Below are 20,946 nucleotides of genomic sequence, written 5' to 3' on the forward strand. Positions count from 1 at the left end.
CAGCTTTTCTAACCTGTCAGCATATGACAGGTTTTCCATACCTTTTATCAATTTAGTTGCCCTTTTCTGAACTCCCTCAAGTATTGTCATGTCCTTCCTGAGGTACGGTGACCAATACTGGACACAGTACTCCAGATACGGGCGCACCATTGCCCAATACAGCGGCATGATGACTTCCTTTGTCCTGGTCGTGATACCCTTTTTGATGATAACCAACATTCTGTTTGCTTTCTTGGAAGCTGCTGCACATTGTGCCGATGCTTTCATTGTTGTATCCACCAACACACCTAGGTCTCTTTTAAGGTTACTTACCCCTAGCAGTGATTCCCCCATTTTGTAGCTGAACATCGGGTTCTTTTTCCCTACATGCATGACCTTGCATTTCTCTTCATTGAAGCTCATTTGCCACTTTTTTGCCCATTCTTCTAGTCTCGCTAGGTCCCTTTGCAGGTCTTCACAGTCTTCCATGGTTTTAACCCTACTGCAGAGTTTGGTGTCATCTGCAAATTTAATAGCCTCACATTTCGTCCCCGTCTCCAGGTCGTTTATGAAGATATTGAACAGAAGCGGTCCAAGTACTGACCCCTGCGGAACTCCGCTCGTGACCCATCGCCAGTCTGAGTATTGGCCCTTCACTCCAACCCTCTGTTTCCTGCCCTCCAACCAGTGTTTAATCCATCGATAGACATCCCCTTTCACCCCGTGGTTCCCCAGCTTCTTGAGCAGCCGTTCATGGGGCACCTTGTCGAAGGCCTTTTGGAAGTCAAGGTAAATGATGTCAATGGATTCCCCTTTGTCCATTTGGCTGTTAATCCCTTCAAAGAAGTGCAGTAAGTTCGTGAGGCACAACCTTCCCTTGCAGAAGCCGTGCTGGCTCGCCCTCAGCTGTCCATTGTTTTCTATGTGCTTGCAGATGCTGTCCTTAACCAGTGCTTCCATCATCTTTCCTGGAACCGAGATCAAGCCTGTAGTTTCCTGGGTCACCCCTCGATCCCTTCTTGAAGATAGGCGTGACATTTGCTATTTTCCAGTCCTCCGGGATCTGCCAGTTTTTAAGGATAGGTTATATATTTGCTGGAGTGTTTCTGCTATTTTGTTTCTCAGTTCTATTAGTACCCTTGGGTAGATTCCGTCCGGGCCTGGTGATTTGTCGCTCTTCAATCTATCTATCTGTCGGAGGACATCCTCTTGGCTTACCTCTATTTGCTCCAATTTTCTGCTCATATGTTTCATTTTAGACAAAATGCCTCATTAGATCAATTGTCTGTTAGGCTAATTGTATCATTAGTCATCTTGTATTTTAAACAAATAGCTATTAGACCAATTGTCTATTAGATGAACTATAATTAGATCAGTTGTAGCAGATTATCCTTGAGGTAATTTTGAAAGCAGAAGTATGCATCAAAACTTTAGCTTTGAAAATTCATTAGAGTCTATGGAGACTTTTTACATGCTCCCAAAATGTCAACTGTCCATTCTTCACGGAAGTTAAACAAATAGAGGGGCATAATCAAAAAATGTCTAAGTCCCCTTTTGACCTAAGGCCCTAAACGCTGAAAGTAGCAGCAGGAAAAATGTCCATTCTCAAAAATACATTCAAAATGAGGGTTTGTTTTTTTTTAGAATGGCCTACCTCTACGTTCAGCAGTTTAATTGCCTAGACCACCACTACGTCTAACCTTAGAACACATTATCAACCAAAAAATTGCCCAATTCCTAAACGCCCAAAACAAGACCGGTTATAGAATCCCCCCCTCCCACCGCAACGATCCTGGAAGGAGAGATGCATAATCTCTCCTGCCGTGGTTTACGGCAGGGGAGATGAGCCATCTCTCCTGCCGCGATCGTTGGGGTGGGTAGGTTGCTAGGACTGTGGTCTCTTTTCGGAACTTATACCCCTTTTGACTTGGTCTAAGTCAAAACGTATAAGTTCCGACTGGGCAACCTGTTAAAGTTTTTGGTTATATTTACTGTACGACTAAGTCTAGATCGGCCCACCTCCCACCCAGCTCCCGCCCTTTCCCCTCCTCTAAAAACGCTTCTTTTTGCTCTAGGCATTTAGAGGCAGGGTAAAGGCCTAAGCTGGTTTTAGATACATCTAAAACCAGCTTTGATTATTGGTACTTGGATGATCTGGCTTTTTGATCGTCTAAGTACCGATTTAGGCCACTTTTTGAATTTTTTTTTTAAATTATTATGAGCCCCATAATTAACAGGTTAAAACGGAATTTTAATGATTTTGTTTGTTCCAGCTTTTACTCAAATGCAGTTTATGCTAATTGTGTTTTCTCTCCATCTCACAGATTATGTTAGCATTGTTTTAGGAAATGGGATTTATTGGGAAAAGCACTTTCATTTCTAGAGATCTTTCCATTATGACAACTGACTAGCTCATGTGTTAGCATGTTTAGAACAGAATTATAAGTTTCTTACTTTCTATTTGTTTTGATTTCTAAATTATTTTTTCCAATTAAAAATGAAATAAATTTGGCCCTATAATAGGCTTATGTTATAGTAATGTATTTATATTTTGTGCAAAGAGAAAATTATATTACATGCTTTTCAGATCAAAAAATTAGAAATATTGATTTATGTTTATATGGTAGCATGGAAAGAAGGTAGAAAATAGTAAGTTAGCTCTTTTCTTTGGGATTATCCATGATTTTTTCAGTCTTTTTCTTTTCTAAAATCTTGACAGCACAGAGAAGACTTTTCATCAAAGTATGGTTCTTTACCACAGTGAGAATCATGTCACTGATGTTATCAACATATTCCTCTCGTTCACTGGGGGTATAGTACTTTGCCTCATAACAGTGAGTGATGAAGAAGGTACAGAGGGTCTTGACATGATCTTCCTGTAGTTCCAGATTCTCCAGAACTGCATCCCAAACTTGACTTATCTCATGGCTTTTACTTTTGTTTCTCAGGATTGAAGCAAAGGTGGGAAGATATCCTGCCATGTTTGGTAGCTTCCTTACTACCTGTGAGTGCAAAAAGCTGAGCATTTCAATGGCATAGCTGTAGAAAATGTTTAGTTCCATTGTGTTGAATCTGTAAAGGAAATAGAGACAAAAGATACATTATCAATATATCAAAGCATGCATTTTTCATATGTGTTATAGAGCCCTTTATTTTCTCAGTAGAATGCAACATCAAGGAGAAGATATAATAGATTACTGTTTATCTATGATCCGTTAACCAGAAACTTATTATTTGGAAAAATCGTGGTGTCCAGTCTTGACACTTTTCATTTAATTTCATATCATTGAAATGAAAAGTGTCAAGAAAAGTGCGGAATAACTTGTAAGTTTCATGGCTGCACATCATTCTCTTCTTGGCCGGGCTGAGAAATTTTCAGTGGTCTCTCGTAAATTATATATTGGTATGATCACAAGGTCCTTCAAAGTTAATATAAAAAGAAACATCATAAAAGAACCTTTAGTTCAAAGTGTCCAAAATATTATGTCTGAACCTTGTGCAATAAATTCAATTGTAATCCAATATTTTGTTATTGAAAGATGCACTTAGCTGAATTTGGGCAATGCATACTGTGCTCTATGGAGCTTCCCCATTTCACCTGTATGTTTCTTTAGGAGCTGACCACCCAAATGTTTCTTTCGCTGATGGAAGGAAAAGTAAAATAACTTTCCTCATGAGCAGATTTGCAGAATCTTTGCTTGAGTGGTCACATTCTGAAGTAGCATACAAGTGAAACAGGGAAGTCCAGATCCAGCTAAGTGTATCTTTTAATAATAAAATATTGGATTATAATTGAATTTATTGCACAAGGTTCAGATATAATATTTTGGACACTTTGAATCAATGTCTGGACTTATGTAAGGAGGTTTTTAAAACTAGTGTTAGCTCTAATAAAGAGAACAGAGCAAGAAAACATCTTTGAGAATTTGAAGTTTTTTCCTCCTATTGAAATATTAGTTCATTCGTTGACTCATTAATTAACATGTGTCAGCTTTGTATTTAAATGTTAACGTCAGACGTATAAGTTGTCATTTTGAATAACAAAGAAGACTGGCTGATTTGATGAGTGTTCAAAGAAACTTGAGCTTGATTGTATTTAACACTGTGAATAAGTTTTTAACTTTTTTTTTTTTTTTTTACAGAGTAAAAAACAAAAAAGCTGTTTATGGGCAAATTGAATTAATCACCTTAGGAAGTCAACAAGAGTTGTGTGAAATGGTCTCAGTCCCCGTAAGGAAGTTTAAGTGCCCTTTAGTAGCATTACAAGGGGCCACTGAAAAGTTTTCAGCCCAACCAAGAAGAGAATGATATGGAAACATGAAACTTACAAGTTATTCCGCACTTTTCTTGACACTTTTTGTTTCATTTCATATCACTAAAACAAAAAGTGTCAAGAAAAGTACAGAATAACTTGTAAGTTTCTTGGATCCACATCATTCTTTTCTTGATTAGGCAGACTTGCACGGTCTATGTCTGTGTATGGCCGTTTGGTGGAGGATGGGCAGGGGAGGGCTTCAATGGCTGGGAGGGTGTAGATGGGCTGGAGTAAGTCTTAACAGAGATTTCAGCAGTTGGAACCCAAGCACCATACCGGGTAAAGCTTTGGATTCTTGCCCAGAAATAGCTAAGAAGAAAAAATTTAAATTTAATTTAAAAAATTAAAAAAAAAAAAAAATTTAAATTGAATCAGGTTGGGCAGACTGGATGGACCATTCGGGTCTTTATCTGCCGTCATCTACTATGTTTCTATGTTACTATGTAATTTTTGAACAGCCCCTCATATATGCTCTGTTCTGTCTTTATGAGTAATTCAGCAGTGGATTGAATTATTGCAGTGATTTATAAAAAGAAAACCCATATTTTGAATTTATACTAACAGAGAGTTTTTTAAGCAAAACCGATGAATAAAATGTGACCTTTTTGATGATTGTTTCATCTATGGTCTTTAACTGGGTTACTGAGGTCTCCTTTTTCTCTCTGTTTTGAGATATATATATTTAAGCCTTGTGCTTGTAAGTTATTAATAAGATGACCCTGAGCGATAGGTAATGCAGCAATTGCTCGCAACCCACCCCAGTTTTATGTCACCCATGCCAATAAATGGCCTGCTCTGTTACCCCATTTCCGGAATCTACCCATCCTTTATAACAACATATGTGTAGTATGCTAATGTATAAGAGAATCCAAGGTCACTTCTGAAGCATATAAATTATCCTTGTTTAACTTACAGGGACATCGGATGAATCTATGTCTTGCTGAAACAAGCTAGGACTTTAAAGTTAAAATACCTACAGCTATTCATTTATTCCTTACACTAACATATGCAGGGGCTGGATTAACGAATAGGCCCAGTAGGCACCTGCCTAGGGCCCGAAATGGTCAGGGAGGCCCGATGAAGGAGGGTATCAATAGAATTTTTTTTTCCAAACAGCGATGGGCCCTCCAGCATCGATCGGAAACGCGGGCCCCCCCATCGACGGACCGATTGGCAATAGACCTCCTTCTCCATCGACGGAAAGTAAAATAAGCATGGCGGAAACAGTAAGCTGTTTGCCCAAAAGGAAGCTTTGGGCAAGCAGCACTGCTTGGAAAATTACAGTTGCTGTTGCCTTTCTTACCTTGCTTATCTTATTTTCCGTTGATGGAGGAGGGGGTCCATTGCCTATCAGTCTGTTGATTGGGGGGGGCCCGCATTGCCGATCGATGCTGAGGGGGGGCGTCGTCGTAAGAAAAAAAAAATAAATAAAATCGGAGTGAAAGGTGAGTGATGAGATGGGTCTAGGGTGAAGGGAGAGAGAGAAGAAGGCAGAGCAGGGCAGATGATGGAAGGGGGGAGAAGGGAGACAGAAGGGAGCAGGGCAGGGCAGATGATGGAAGTGGGGAGAACTTGTGCCCAGTCCTCACCTCCGCTGCTGCTTTCCTACATGCTGGATCGGGGTAAGATAGTTAGTGAGATAGTGGAGGGGTGAAGGAAAGGGGTGGCAAGCTGTGAGTAGACACAGTGAAAAGAGGGAAATTGAGGGCTGAATAGTAAGAAAGAATTTAATTTAGACAGAGGCAGAAAATAGAGAAGGAAGACCAGAGTAGGAAAGGGAAGAGAGAGGAGAGAGATGCCAAAGAATGGGGAAGGAGACAGAGATATCAGATCTGAGTGGAAGAAATGAGAAGAGAGAGAGATGCTAAAAACCACAGGGGGGAGGGAAGGAAAGAGATGCCAGACCATGAGAAGAACAGAAGGAAGATGATGGATGCCAGACCAAGTAGGGGGAGGGGGGGGCAGAAGAAGAGATGGCAGAGGGAGGCAAACATTTTCTGGAAGGGGCAGACAGTGGATGGAAGGAAGAGAATGACAAGAAGATGAGGAAAGTAGAAACCACATGACAAAGGTAGAAAAAAATTATATTTTTTATTTTTTTTGCTTTAGGATAAAGTAGTATTGTAGTTGTGTTGATAAATGTTTAGATATAGAAATAGTGATCCTTTTAATGGACTAATTTTTATACATTTTTGATTCTTTCAGAGGCCAAATTCTTCCTCAGGTCAGGACAGGATACTGTAACAGCAGTATACTTTACTGACCTAAGGAAAGAGGTTTTGACCTCTGAAAGCTAATTAAAAAATGTATTAGTCCAATAAAATGGCATTATCTTATTTTCCATTTTTTTGTTTTATTTTTATTTGTTAATTTGTAAAGTGATTTGTTATTTCTCTTTTTTCAAATTTACATCTGATATCTTTATATTTTATTCAGTATTGGGGGATATGCACCACTGTTTCTTCACTCCCTATACTGTACCGTTCCTTTGGTTTGTAGCACAAGCCAGCATGCTGAATGCTCTGCACTGCTCCGATGGTCATAGAATTCTTATGATCATCAGAACAGCACAGAACATTCAGCCCGCCAGCCAGCGCTAAAAACTTCTTCTGTGCTTATGTAAAAAAAAGGGGGGGTTTAGTTTGTGATTTCTTATTCCATACTGGGTGAGGGTGGTTCTGTGTCCTATGCCTATGTGTATGAAAGACATGGTTTTCTGATAGCGTTGACCAGCCTTGTTTGGTGAAATGCAACAGGCATGGTGCCTGGGAGCACCTTGAAAAATAAACCTGATTTGAATCTCCTTATTGTCTGCCAAACTTCTTTTGTTCCACGTTGGATTCTGTGGTGGACCACTTGCCTTGTTGTTTTGTTACAAATTAACATACATGGAGTAGAACGTACCAGAGGAGTTACAGATTTGGTTGTTTATACATATGGGTTAAAGTTGGACGACATAGAGTGAAGCAGTTGAGAGGAGTTGCAAACTTTGTTATTAATATAGACATGTTTCGGATAGTACTACTGCTGTACAATGCATTTGAACACTTTTATATATGTTTGGAAAGGGTTCTGAGTTAAAGTCCTGGGAAAGTAGGTGGGAAGGGAAGGAAGTGGGGATTTGTTCAGAGATGTTTGGGGCTTGCATAGAACTAAAACTGTACACTGGCACTGGTATGATAATCTTTGTTTCTTTTGAATTTTATAATAAAAGGAAAAAAGAAATACACGTGGAAATAAAGAAGGAAATAAGAAAACAGGTACATAAATGGGGCAGGGGGCGGGCGTGAGTGGGACATGGGCAGGGCACGGCTAGGGGGCCCAGTGGACTTGTGTGCCTAGGGGCCCTCGAAGAATTAATCCTGCCCTGAACATATGCTATTATATCCCATCACAATGCAGCCTTCACAGTGGGCCAAAATAGTGTAGGCTCCTGGACACATTGGCTGTTAAAGCCAAAAGCCTGAAGATAGTGTGAAAATCTTTGTCTCCAAAAAGATATGCTTGGAACTGCCCCCCTCCCCCGGCACTGCAAAATGGGGGAATTTCTATCTCAAGTTCAAGTTTTCAAGTTTTATTTAAAATTTGATATACCGCTTATAAAAATTGTCTAAGCAGTGCACATAGGCATAACTATTAAAATCAAGGGGAAGGCATTATACAATGAGACTTAAATGACATATGGGAGACAAAAGGATTTAGGGGAGAAATACAATTTTTAATAGGGAAGAGAGACATAAAAAGATCAACACAGAAGAAAGGGGATATGCTCTTCCTTCTTGAAGTCTAGCGTTTACTTATCAAAGGTGTTCTTAAAAAGGAAGGTCTTTAAGTTGGTTTTAAATCTGTCCATAGGGATTTCCTCCCAGAGATGTGAGGGCAAGGAATCATCCGAATATGCTGGTTACCTGATCGAAGTGTTCTAGTTGGACAGTGTGAAATAAGAAGTCTGTCAATAAATCCTAGTGTATGTGTTAGTTTGGTTTTGAAGATAAGTAGTAAAACTTTATATGTGATTCGATGAGTGATTGGGAGCCAGTGAGATTTTATAAAGAGTGGGGTAACGTGGTTGAATTTTTTTGCTTTATGTGTTTTGCATGCCGTGTTTTGAATAATTTGTTATCTTCTTATTTCTTTTTGGGTGATTCCTTGATACAGGGAGTTACAGTAATCGAGCTGCAATGTTACCAGGAATAGAAAAATGTTACCAGGAATAGTAACTCTTCACAGAAGCTACAGCCTAACATAACATGTGTTAAGAGCGAACTTAACCCCCCCCCCCCCCCATGGACTAGCTGCCGTGGTTAGGCAGCTCATTAAGGCCATTCTGCTTACACTGTAATGCTCCTAGTTTGGCACGGAGGCTCACTCAGGAGCAGCTATCAAGTCTTCAGTCACGTTTTGATGACAGGGGAGCAGACATTTTTGTAAAATGCATCAGGGTTAATGTACACCGCTCTGTGCATCTGGTGGCATTATAGAAATAAAGTAGTAGTAGAGGAGGATGAAGGGCTGCTCATGTAGGCACTGTTGGAGTCATAATCTGTTTGGGAGAGCAGCCACTCCTCTTGCACTCCCTCCAGCTATGCCTCTGCTTTAGATACACTTCTGTGCCAGTATCACTCAATACCACCTGGTACAAAACGAGTCTTTTCCCTGAAAGATACCCCCCCAAATAAATTTCATCAAAAAAGTTCATATGACCCCTGCTATGATCAACCTTAGGTATAGTTCTCCTATGAAATCTTGACCAAAAACCTTACCTAACTTGATCTAACCTCAGATGTGCCCAAAATACCAAGGGAGGGTAAGCCATCTCTGAGGAAGAATAAACAACTCTTTATTCCTTTAGTCGCTTCTCCACTGCCAACTAATCAACCCAATCCCAGGCTACTTTCCCACTTCTGCATTTTAAAGAAAAAACAAAACAAAATACCAAAACCCTTTTCGGGCCAATCCTTGATAGATTCCCCCTATGATTTCACCTCCCCCTTCCTCTTAACTGAGTCCTCCTTCCAAAGGCCCCAACTTGAATGGCCCAAACTGAGTCTAAGTTTTTTTGGCGTTCTGCTCAGTCCGTTGTAATGGTAGTGGTTGGAACAAGTCTTTGGGCCTGAGATAATCTGTGTTGAAGGGGAAAGCTTTACCTTTAAAGCAGAGATGGAGAAACCACATCTATAGCTGCTGTTTGTGTGTGAACTTTTCCCATGGAAAGCAAGAACTACCATTGGAATTTGGCTCAGGTTATCACAGGTTTCACAGCAGGTGTCTTCGCCAAAAAATATTGAGAGAAGAGGGTTGAAGTAAGCTCCACCCACACCATACAGTGATCCAAAATCTCTCCAGGGCCATTGACTAATGACGATACTGAAGGAAGTAAGAATGTCTGACAAAAATGTAATCCAGCCTGGAGTAAATACCATGGGCCCTGGAGAGGTGCATGTAATCTTTTTTCTAGAACAAAGGGCCCTCCAAGTGTCCACTAGGTGGAGCTCTGTTGCAAAGGAAAGTAGAATGCTTGGCAGACCAGCACCCAAATATTAACATTGAACTCTTTTAGGCTTTTGGATTCTGGACCACAACATGTATCACATTTATAGGGGTTTTCTTTCAGCATAGGAATATACTAACAACATCTTCTCAAACATAAAAAACTTTCCATGATTAACCTTCTAGTCCCCTGTAGCTGAGATTTATAGATAGATATAGAGATATATATACACCTCTCATATCCCGTATAAGGGCGCTCCAGTAATTTTTGTTTTTTCATTCAGGAAATCAGAATTTTTTCCCCCCTGTGGAGCTTTGAGTTGAGCCGGTCCACTAGGGAATGGAGCGTGTCTCCCTTTGCTGTATTGGAGAGACAATCTATGATGCTAGAAGGGTGGACTTACTGGGAATAGGAGGATTCATTTCAGCTGGAGTGAGAGGGCTGGGGAGTGTTCCATAAGGTTTAAATACTCTTGCTTTTATTTGCAGTGTAACTGTATCGCGGAGTACCAGCTTTTGATCCATACTGCTTTGGAAGATGCCCCTGGGGTTGCCCCTGATGAAGGACACGAAACGGGGCTCTGTAGTATAACAAACAGCGGTTTGCAGATAAGTTCCTGTTTTTCAGCCATTTTGTTAAGGGTTTAAAATACACCAGGCTTTATATTTCTCAGGAGCCTTTTCACCAATGTCATTTAAAAGCATTGTTGAATTGTTGATTTATTTCTTCAATCCTATTTAAATTTAATTCTCTACACTATACAGACACCAGGGTTTTGGGCGATTGATAACAAATTTTGCATTTACTTATAGTTTAAAGAGAAAAAGAAAAAAAGCAATTAAAAAATCCTTTTGCACTATGAATTACAGATTTTTAGATTAGCACACAGAGTGTTTTAAAATGATGTGAGTGGGTGATGCCTGCCAAGCACGTTGATGCATTTGATGGTGTTGAACCCTGGTGAACTCTGATAAAACCTTCCACACGAGTTCCTACTTACTGATGTAACACTCTGTTTACAACTTCCAAACAAACATTTGGTATAAGGAGCTCAGTTAGCCCGAAACCCTTCAGGTGTCTGGAGAATAGAGAGCAGGTCTGGTTTTTGGAGTTTCAAATCATTTTGACCCCTCTCATTTAGAGTAAGGCTCTTATTTCTAGTACACCCGTTACTTGCACCAGCTCCTCATGCCGCTGACTGGACTCCAACTGGCTTGCCCGTCAGAGTTCCTGGTTGCTCTGCAACACTGCCTTTAAGTCCTCTCTGCTTCTGCCGTTCTGAAGCCAAGTGGGTAAACAGCTGCTGGAGATGCATGACGAACCCGACAGCTTGATAAGTCTGGGCCTTTGGGATTGATAACTGGCTTGACACTCCAGAACACTGCTGGGCTCTCTCTGGTTCTGCTTCCTAATTCTGCTTCCACGCCTTCCGGAAGTCACGGTCCCTCGCACAGCTCTCCAATTGTCATCACGCCTGCTGAACAGCTTTCAGTCCACTGGCTCAACAGGTGAAAGTCCAAAAAAACAACAACACGGTATCAAGCACTGCTTTAAACAAAACTCCAATTCCTGGTTTACTGTTCCTTCTCAAAGTCTCCAATAGAAGGCAGTAAAATCAGTCCCAAGAATGATACCAACTTTGTCACTGGCAGCCTCAGGGCAATGGGTCCTAGGGCACCAGTAACAAAAGAAAACTCTTGTGAGCTGCTACGGGCTGCACAAGGAAAGAAATAGGCCACCAAAAGAGAACACCACAATACCAGGTAAGTGTATAGCCTCAAGCAAGTCTGGATTTATTCACAAAAAAAAACCAACAAAAAAACCATTCAAACCAACCAGCTTGCCTAGAGTTCAACAGTTCCACATTGGAGGAAAGAAAATCAATCTTGTCGGGATGTTCAAAAATATAAAGTATAGTCCGGGGGTCGGCAACCTGCGGCTCCAGAGCCGCATGCGGCTCTTTTCCACCTTTGCTGCGGCTCCGGTAGTATGTCACGCAGGCATGCAGCTTACAAGTCCGGCGTCGCAGCGGGAAATAGCCATGCTGAGCAGTGAGCTCAGCACATACACAGATGAAAGCCTTGCTTGCTGATTGGTCCGGCGGCCCCGCCCCGCCGTGCCGCCGGACCAATCAGCAAGCAAGGCTTTCATCTGTGTAGTGCTGAGCTCACTGCTCAGCATGGCTATTTCCCGCCGCGACGCTGGACTTGCAAGGTGCACGCCTGAAAAAGAAATCATCCTGGCCGGGGTCGGTGTCATGCTCCGGAGATCTACAGCCTTCCTATCTCCCTCTCCCTTCTACCTGCTTCCGGCCACATCCCCTGCTCCGCGGCTCTCTTCGGCAACTCAGCAGCAGCGATCGACACAAGCTTCTGACGTCGGGGCCTACCCTCTGCGAGTCCCGCTTGTTTCAACTTCCTTTTTCCACAAAGGCGGGACTCGTAGAGGGAAGGCCTCGATGTTGGCAGCTTGTCTTGATCACTGCTGCTGACGAGTTGCTGAAGAGAGCCGCGGAGCAGGGGGGTGTTGCCAGGTGCAGGTAGAAGGGAGAGGGCCAGATGCAGGACTCGTGGGTGAGGGAGGAGAAGAGAGAGAGAAAGAGAGAGGGGAGGGAAACAAAAGGAAATATTTCATACTGGGCTGGGCCGGAGTGGAGGGAGGGTGGAAAGATTCTAGCTACAGGGTGCAGTAACAAAGGAAAAGGGGGGAAAGCTGAAAATGGAGATAGTGACACAAAGAAGAGAAAGGGTAAGCAGGACCTACTGAATAAGGATAGAGATACAGAGGGGACATGAAGAGGAGGTGAAATAGAGACATAGAAGTAATGCTGAAAAAGTGTGTGGGGGGAGATAAAGACATTGAAAGGGCAAATGGTGAACATGGCGTAAAGATAAGGACAGAGACAAATGAAGATTCTGAAAAAGTGGTGAGATAGGGATATAGGTGAGATGGACACAAAGAAGGGTGATGCTGGAAAATAGGTGGAATGGTAATTCTGACAGACACAGAAGGGAAATGCTGGATCAAGGAGAGATGGGGCTCAGGCTGGATGGAATGAGGAGAAATGCCTTGTTGGCCCGGAACTTCCTCTCCTACGTCAGAATTGACGTCAGGGAGCGGAATGCTGGTCAGCGCAACACTTCTGCAGGGAAAGCTTGGGACGGCGGTGGCTTGGGGGCTGTTCCCCGATTGCGGTGGCAGCAAACCGAGTGGCTTGGGGGACGGCACGGAGACAGAAAGAAGGGGGAACAGGGAGACAGAAAGAAAAAGTTGGGGGAGAGAATGAGGTCTGGAGGAGAGGAAACATACAGGAGGCTGAAAGAAAGGAAGAAAGATTGGATGCACAGTCAGAAGAAGAAAGTGCAACCAGAGACTCATGAAATCACCAAATAGCAAAGGTAGGAAAAATGATTTTATTTTCAATTTAGTGATCCTGTATATAGCATTAAGATAAGAAACAATATATGCAGTGTTAGATTTGTTTTATAATGGTTTTGCGGCTCCAAGTTTTTTTTTCTTTTCGAAAACGGGTCCAAGTGGCTCTTTATGTCTTAAAGGTTGCAGACCCCTGGTATAGTCCAAAGCAAACAAACTGTAATTCCAAACAGTCCCTGGATTAATGCCAGCCAATAAAGTTTTTGGAAACCCTTTTCGTTGGGTCCCTCAATATTGGGAACATAATCAAATTCAAAAACTCATAATTCAGGCTTTTCAAAGCTGCCGCTGGTTCTCAGCAGATTAATGATTCAAAACTTTCAAATATTTCAAAAACAGTCTTTTGGGCTGATATCACTACCTCAGCCTGTGCTAGTGCTACAGCACTAGGCCCCAGCAACTGACATGCTGGCCAGGGAGTGTGCTCTGTGTGGTAAAATATGCCCTCAAACCCACCACAGAAGACACAGAGCAGTCCCCACTCCTGGGACCTGTAACAGCCCTTCCCCCACCCAGAAGGAAAAACACACAAAATTCAAAAAAACAGTTCTTTAAAGTTCTAACAGGTGCCCCCAAGCACCATGCCTTCTTTAAGGTTACTCAGCAAAAGGCCTTTAGTAAACTTAGCCAAAAAGTAGCCAGGTTAAACATTGAAGCAGTTTAATTTACTTGCTTTCAGTCCAGCAAACTTCCATTGGCAGTGCTCCAATCAGTGGTTCAGCATAGGGCTCCATCTCCATGGTCTGAAAATCCTGAGGCATTAAGTTTGGTGGCTCTGGACCAGCTCCATACAGGCTGTTTACTGCCATCCAGAGCTCTCAACCCTGAGCCTCCCTGCCTTCTTTGTTGCTGCTGCTTTTCCTTCTGCCTCTCTAGCTGTTCTGCTCCCTGATGTAATAGCCTACAGCCATACCCTAAACTCTCAGGTGAAAAGGCTTTCTGGTTGGTTCTGTTTCTAGCCTGCACGTGACTGCTGGGAACTAAACTAGAGCTGTATGGGGGTTATGAAACAGGCAAATATGCTCTCCTGCTCCCTCTAGAGGCCAAAGAAGAAAAGTCCCCAAAATGAGCTGTTTCTAGTGCCTTTGTTTCAGGTTTCAGCACTGCTCTGGGGCAGACCTAGCATGCATAGGCTGAATACCACAATATATAAACACACATAAGAAACAGAATTTACATCTTGTCTTTAAGTCACCTGTCTTCCAGCAGTGATATCCACATGTTATCATGGTTTGCCTGCCTCACCAGAGTCTCTCCTTGAATCTCTAGTCTCTGTGTCAGCTCCCCTGCTGCACACTGCAGATCATGAAACTGTGCCTCCAGCATGTTCACCCTCTGCTCCAACCTGTGAAGCAAAGAATCATGAATGTCTAGTTTGAAATACTTTAAGAAAAATATTTTCTCTATAAAATTATTCCCATACAGCTTTTTGTCAGGGGAGGGGGGGAACAAAATGCAGACTCCAGTATTTTTTATACCTTTGTATCAAGCTTACTCAGAGCTAAGAGAAGTTTGTGATATTACTAGGATAGCCCATATTTTATCACAATTTATTCTCAAACCATGATTAGACCTTAATCAAAACACTGAGAGAAAGATAACCTTATGAAACAAATAGCTCAGACAAAAAGGATATAACTTGATTTGTTCAACAAAAACATTCAATAACTATTAGATATGTACTCATGTTTGGATGAACAATATAATGCGATAATGAGGGCATTTTCAGTTTGTATACCTTTACACCAACCAAGTGGCTACAAGACTGAAACAAGATGAGCTAACCCTATGTAGAGGCCAACATGCCACTATTGTGCAGTGAATTTAAATCTATGCTAATGAGGCATTTGGCTATTAAATACAGATGCACAGAAGACCAAAAAGCTGAGCACAACTTGGGGGTTTTATTGTCACGTATGAGGAGGCATAAGAACATAAGAATATAAGCAATGCCTCCACTGGGTCAGATCTGAGGTCCATCGTGCTCAACAGTCCGCTCACGCGGCGGCCCAACAGGTCCAGTACCTGTGCAGTAATCCTCCATCTATACCCCTGTATCCCTTTTTCCAACAGGAAATTGTCCAATCCTTTCTTGAACCCCAGTACCGTACTCTGCCCTATTACGCCCTCTGGAAGTGCATTCCAGGTGTCCACCACACGTTGGGTAAAGAAGAACTTCCTAGCATTCGTTTTGAACCTGTCTCCTTTCAACTTTTCCGAATGCCCTATTGTTCTCTTATTTTTCGAAAGTTTGAAAAATCTGTGCGTCTCTACTCTCTCTATGCCCTTCATGATCTTGTAAGTCTCTATCATATCCCCTCTAAGTCTCCTCTTCTCCAGGGAAAATAGTCTCAGTTTCTCCAATCTCTCAGCATATGAAAGGTTTTCCATACCTTTTATCAGACGTGTCGCTTTCCTCTGAACCCTCTCGAGTAACACCATATCCTTCTTAAGGTACGGCGACCAATATTGGACGCAGTACTCCAGATGCGGACACACCATCGCCCGATACAACGGCAGGATAACTTCTTTCATTCTGGTAGTAATACTCTTCTTAATTATACCTAGCATTCTATTCACTCTAAACTAAACTAAATCTTAAGTTTATATACCGCGTCATCTCCACAGAAGTGGAGCTCTACACGGTTTACAGGAATTAAAAACAAAGAAAGGAACTCCAATGGAAGGAAGGAGGGCTTGGTAAACAGGAAGGAGAGGGGGGAGGGAGGGGGTAGTTACATTTTGGAGAAAAGCCAGGTTTTCAGATGTTTTCTGAAGTGTTGGAGGGAGGTCGAACTCCGAAGATGGGCAGTAAAGCTGTTCCACAGCTCGGTGATCCTGAAGAGGAGGGATGTTCCAAGTTTTCCTGTATGGGAAATGCCATTTAGAGAAGGGAAGGATAGTTTGAATTTCTGAGTGGATCTGGTGGAATGAGTACTCGAGAGCCAAGAGGAAAGAGGGGAGGAAGGATGCCGTGAAGAGATTTGAAGGTAAGACAGGCGCATTTGTAGCGAACCCTGAGGAAGACTGGGAGCCAGTGAAGCTTAGACAGAAGCGGGGAGACATGATTGAATTTGCCTTTTGCGAAGATTAGTTTAGCTGCGGTGTTCTGAATCCGTTGAAGTCTGATAAGACTTTTCTTTGTTAGGCTTAGGTAGATGGAGTTGCAGTAATCAAGTCTGGAGAGAATGATGGATTGGACAAGGACAGTGACTCTCTTTGTAGCCGCTGCGCACTGTGCCGTCGGCTTCATTGTCATGTCCACCATTACCCCCAAGTCCCTTTCTTGGGTACTCTCTTTCAATAACATCCCTCCCTTCGTATAGCTGTATCTCAGGTTTCTTCTTCCCACATGTAGTACTTTACATTTCTCAACGCTGAACTTCATCTGCCATCTCGTCACCCATTCCCCTAGTTTGTTCAAGTCCCTTTGCAATTCTTCACAGTCCTCTTTAGTCCGAGCTCCACTAAATAGTTTTGTGTCGTCCCACAAATTTTATTATCTCACACTTCGTCCCTGTTTCTAGATCATTTATAAATATATTAAATAGCAGCGGCCCAAGCACCGAGCCCTGCGGGACACCACTCGTGACCCTCCAGTCCGAGTAGTGGCCCTTCACTCCTACCCGCCAACTAGTTTCCGATCCATCTATGTACGTCTCCTTCCACCCCATGATTCTTCAGTTTCCGGAGTAGGCGTTCATGGGGCACCTTGTCAAAGGCTCTTTGGAAATCTAGATATATGATGTCTATGGGGTCTCCTCTGTCCATCCGTTTGTTAATTCCTTCGAAGAAGTGCAATAAGTTCGTTAGGCATGATCTCCCCTTGCAGAAACCATGTTGGCTGGTTATCAGTTTGTTTCAAAATGTTCAATGTTGTCTTTTATCAGTGCTTCCACCATTTTCCCAGGAACTGAGGTCAGACTCACTGGTCTGTAGTTTCCCGGGTCACCTCTTGATCCCTTTTTAAAGATGGGCGCAACGTTGGCTATCATCCAATCCTCTGGGATCACACCTGTTTTCAGTGATAGATTGCAAATTTGCTGCAGTAGTTCTGCTATCTCCTCCTTTAGTTCTTTCAGAACCCTTGAATGGATTCCGTACGGACCTGGGGATTTGTTAGTTTTTAATTTTTCTAGCTGCCTGCGTACGTCTTCAAGGCTCACTTCCATGGATGTTAATTTTTCTGCTTGATCTCCATTGAAGATTTGCTCGGATTCCGGTATGTTGGATGTGTCTTCATTTGTAAATACAGACGAAAAGAACACGTTAAGTCTTTCTGCTACTTCATTCTCCTCCTTCACCACTTCCTTCCTGTCTCCGTTGTCCAGTGGTCCCACCTCCTCCCTAGCCGGCTGCTTCCCATTAACATATCTAAAGAACGGTTTGAAATTTTGTGCTTCCCTGGCTAGCCTCTCTTCATACTCTCTTTTGGCTTTTCAAACTACACGGTGACATTCTTTTTGATACTTCCTGTGCTCTTTCTAGTTCCCCTCAGTTTTGTCCTTTTTTCATTTCTTGAATGAATTTTTCTTATTTCCTATCGCTTCCTTCACTATTTTAGTTATCTATGCCGGGTCTTTTGTTCGACTCTTTTTGCACCCTTTTCTGAATCTGGGGATATACAGATTTTGCGCCTTGCTCACCATGTCCTTGAAAAAAGACCTGGCATGTTCTACTGTTTGCCATTTCTTGGAAGTGTTCCTAAGTTTCTTCCTTACCATTTCCCTCATTGCTTCGTAGTTTCCTTTCCTGAAGTTGAAAGTTTTGTTGCTATGGTTCTCTTTCCTTTCGGTATTCCTACTTCAACCTTAAACTTGATCAGCAGTCCACTCACGCGGTGGCCCTTAGGTGAAAGACCAGTGTCCTAACTGAGTCTAGCTTTACCTGTGTATATTCTGATCCAGCAGGAACTTAATCTAACCTTTTTTTGAATCCCTGTAGGGTGCTTTCCCCTATAACAGCCTCTGGAAGAGCGTTCCAGATTTCTACCACTCTCTGGGTGAAGAAGAACTTCCTTACGTTTGTACGGAGTCTATCCCCTTTTAACTTTAGAGAGTGCCCTCTCGTTCTCTCCACCTTGGAGAGGGTGAACAATCTCTCTTTCTTTACTAAGTCAATTCCCTTCAATATCTTGAATGTTTCGATCATGTTCCCTCTCAGTCTCCTCTTCTCAAGGAAGAAGAGGCCCAGTTTCTCTTGCTTCTCATTGTACGGCAACTACCCCAGTCCCTTAACCATTTTTGTCGCTCTTCTCCGGACCCTTCCAAGTAGTACTATGTCCTTTTTCATGTACGGCGACCACTTTCTCTCTTTGGCCCCTGTCTGAAGCAGTGGCCCATAGGGAAACACATCTGGCAGCCCTGCTGCACTTAGACAGAGATATTTATGGCAGGGATGCTAAAAAAGTCTGTGGAGAAAATCATCAAACAAGTGGAGCAGAGAATGAGCTCTGCGTGGCTGGCTTTACTGATGAAAGAGAGAAGATAAAGGAATGAGGGAAACCAGAGGAAGGAAGGGCACTGTAGAAAAGATGTGGACCCTCCACAAAGGGATAAGCGGCCTAAAATCTCTTTTCAGATCCTGCCCAGGAACTTGTGATCTGGATTGGCCACTGTTGGAAGTGGATACTAGGCTTGAGGTTTGGACCGTCAGTAGTTTTAGTGAAGATTTCATGCCTGTTTCTTTTCAATACTTCTGCAGGTTTATTAGCACTTTTATGTAGGAGGTAAGCTGGTGAAAAGAGAATAAGTGCTGGACTGTGGAGAGGCATTAGTTTTCATAGAAAAAAAAATCGTATCAGTACCTGAGTTGCACACATCTACAGTCTTGGAACGACCTACCCTTGCCATCTCTTTGCCATGCTCAACTCTCTACTCAAAGTGCCCCCACCTCCTATCCCCCCTTCACTCCCCCCAGATGATGGCAGAGTTATTCCATGACAAGATTCACAAGATCCACCTTGAATTCTCAACAATGTCACCTCCCTTGCCGCCGTTCCAACTGTCCACTCTGTCGACCCTTTCTTCCTTTTCTGAGAGGAAACTGCTCACCTTATCTCCTCCTCCAAACCCACTACCTGTTCCTCTGATCTGATTCCTACCTGCCTACTCAGATCCATCGCTCCTGCTATAATCTCTCCCATCTGTCAAATCCTCTACCTTTTGCTCTCCAATGCTACAGTTCCTGATGTATTCAAACATGTTGTAGTTACACCCCTCCTTAAAAAGCTCTCGCTAGATCCTTCATCCCCCTCCAACTACCCTACCCTATCTCCCTCCTCCCCTTCCTATCCAAACTACTTGAACGTGCTGTTCACCGCCGTTGCCTGGACTTCCTTTCTTCTCATAATATTCTTGACCTGCTTCAATCGGGCTTTTGCTCTCTCCACTCTACGGAAACTGCCCATGCTAAAGTCTCTAATGACCTGTTCCTGGCCAAATCCAATGGACTCTACTCTATCCTCATTCTTCTCGATCTGTCTGCTACCTTCAATGCCTCCTTCTCGACGCGTTGTCCTCGCTGGGATTCCAGGGTTCTGCTCTCTCCTGGTTTTCTTCCTATCTCTCTCGTCATACCTTCAGTGTATGTTATGGTAGATTCTCCTCCACTGCCATCTCGCTGTCTATTGGCGTACCCCAAGGCTCTGTCTTGGGCTCTCTCCTCTTTTCCCTATATACCCGTTCTCTTGGTACGCTGATCTCCTCTTATGGTTTTCACCCACTGTATCATTTCCTGTATCATATAATCCCCAACCCTGTAATGTCCTGTCTAAATTAGATTGTAAGCTCTTTTTGAGCAGGGACTGTCCATTGTTTGTTAAAATGTACAGCATTGTGTATGCCTTTTCAGAGCTATAGAAATAATTAATAGTAGTAGTATTAGTATTTTACACATAAAAATTTAATCACAAAAATTTTATGCATAGGGCAACATCCCTGCACATGCACAGATGTGTACATGGAATGCCAATTGCCAGTATGTTCACAAGACATAGCTACCACTGAAAGATTAGGTTTCTTACCTCTGCTAATCTTCCTTCTTGTAGATCTCCTCTGGAGCCTGAACTATCGGGTAATGCATCCATTCCAGCCTTGGCTGCAGAACTTAAAAATAACACCAACCCTCTCTGCAATGTCACCTGTGCGGCCACTCCCCTTGAAGTTCAGTAGGTAGCAAAGCCAGGAGTATCTAATACAAACAGGAAACACAAGAAAAAGAGAGGGGGGTGCGGGGACTCCTCGATACAAATCAATGCTGCTCATGATAAAAGGCTAAGGATAATAATAAGAAATTGAAACATTTCACACCTGCAAACCTGAGGAACAGGTCACTAAAGAAGAACCAGCCTAAAGAGAAGGGGCACCATCCCACGACCCCTAAAACCCCATAAGCTTAAATAAAAGTACACTCGGGAAAATGTTAGCAAGGCTGGTCAAAGAGAGAAAGCTAACTTACCAGTTACTGGCAGGCAACCTGCGAATTGGACAAAACAGATGGGCGGGAGTTCAGGCTCCAGAAGAGATCTACAAGAAGGAAGATTAGCAGAGATAAGAAACCTAATCTTTCATTCTTGTACAATCCCTCTGGAGCCTGAACTATCGCAACGTATCAAAGCAGTCCCAAATCTCAGGGGAGGCTCAATAAGCCCGCCACCAGAACAGAAGGGCCAAAGACTGCAACACTCATAGCTGCCACTTCAAACCGGTAAAACTCGGAAAAACAA

General features: G+C 42.7%; 1 protein-coding gene across 5 annotated transcripts in view; it reads right to left on the reverse strand.

The window, feature by feature from the left end:
* Nucleotides 1-2,265: 2,265 nt before the first annotated feature.
* Nucleotides 2,266-20,946, reverse strand: part of SMCO1 (single-pass membrane protein with coiled-coil domains 1) — a 97,665-nt gene continuing 78,984 nt past the window's right edge. For 4 of the 5 annotated variants that reach the window (XM_033959639.1, XM_033959642.1, XM_033959643.1 and 1 more), the window contains exons 3-4: nucleotides 14,416-14,565; nucleotides 2,267-3,051 (exon numbers count right to left, since the gene is read on the reverse strand). In XM_033959639.1, coding sequence (XP_033815530.1) covers nucleotides 2,634-3,051; nucleotides 14,416-14,565 — 568 coding nt within the window. In that variant the 3' untranslated portion in view covers nucleotides 2,267-2,633. Of the gene's footprint in view, nucleotides 3,052-14,415; nucleotides 14,566-20,946 lie in introns of all 5 variants that reach the window. The other variant, XM_033959640.1, reaches the window with a different exon arrangement.

This window comes from Geotrypetes seraphini, chromosome 9 (genome assembly GCF_902459505.1).
Source record: "Geotrypetes seraphini chromosome 9, aGeoSer1.1, whole genome shotgun sequence".
Lineage (NCBI taxonomy): Eukaryota > Metazoa > Chordata > Amphibia > Gymnophiona > Dermophiidae > Geotrypetes > Geotrypetes seraphini.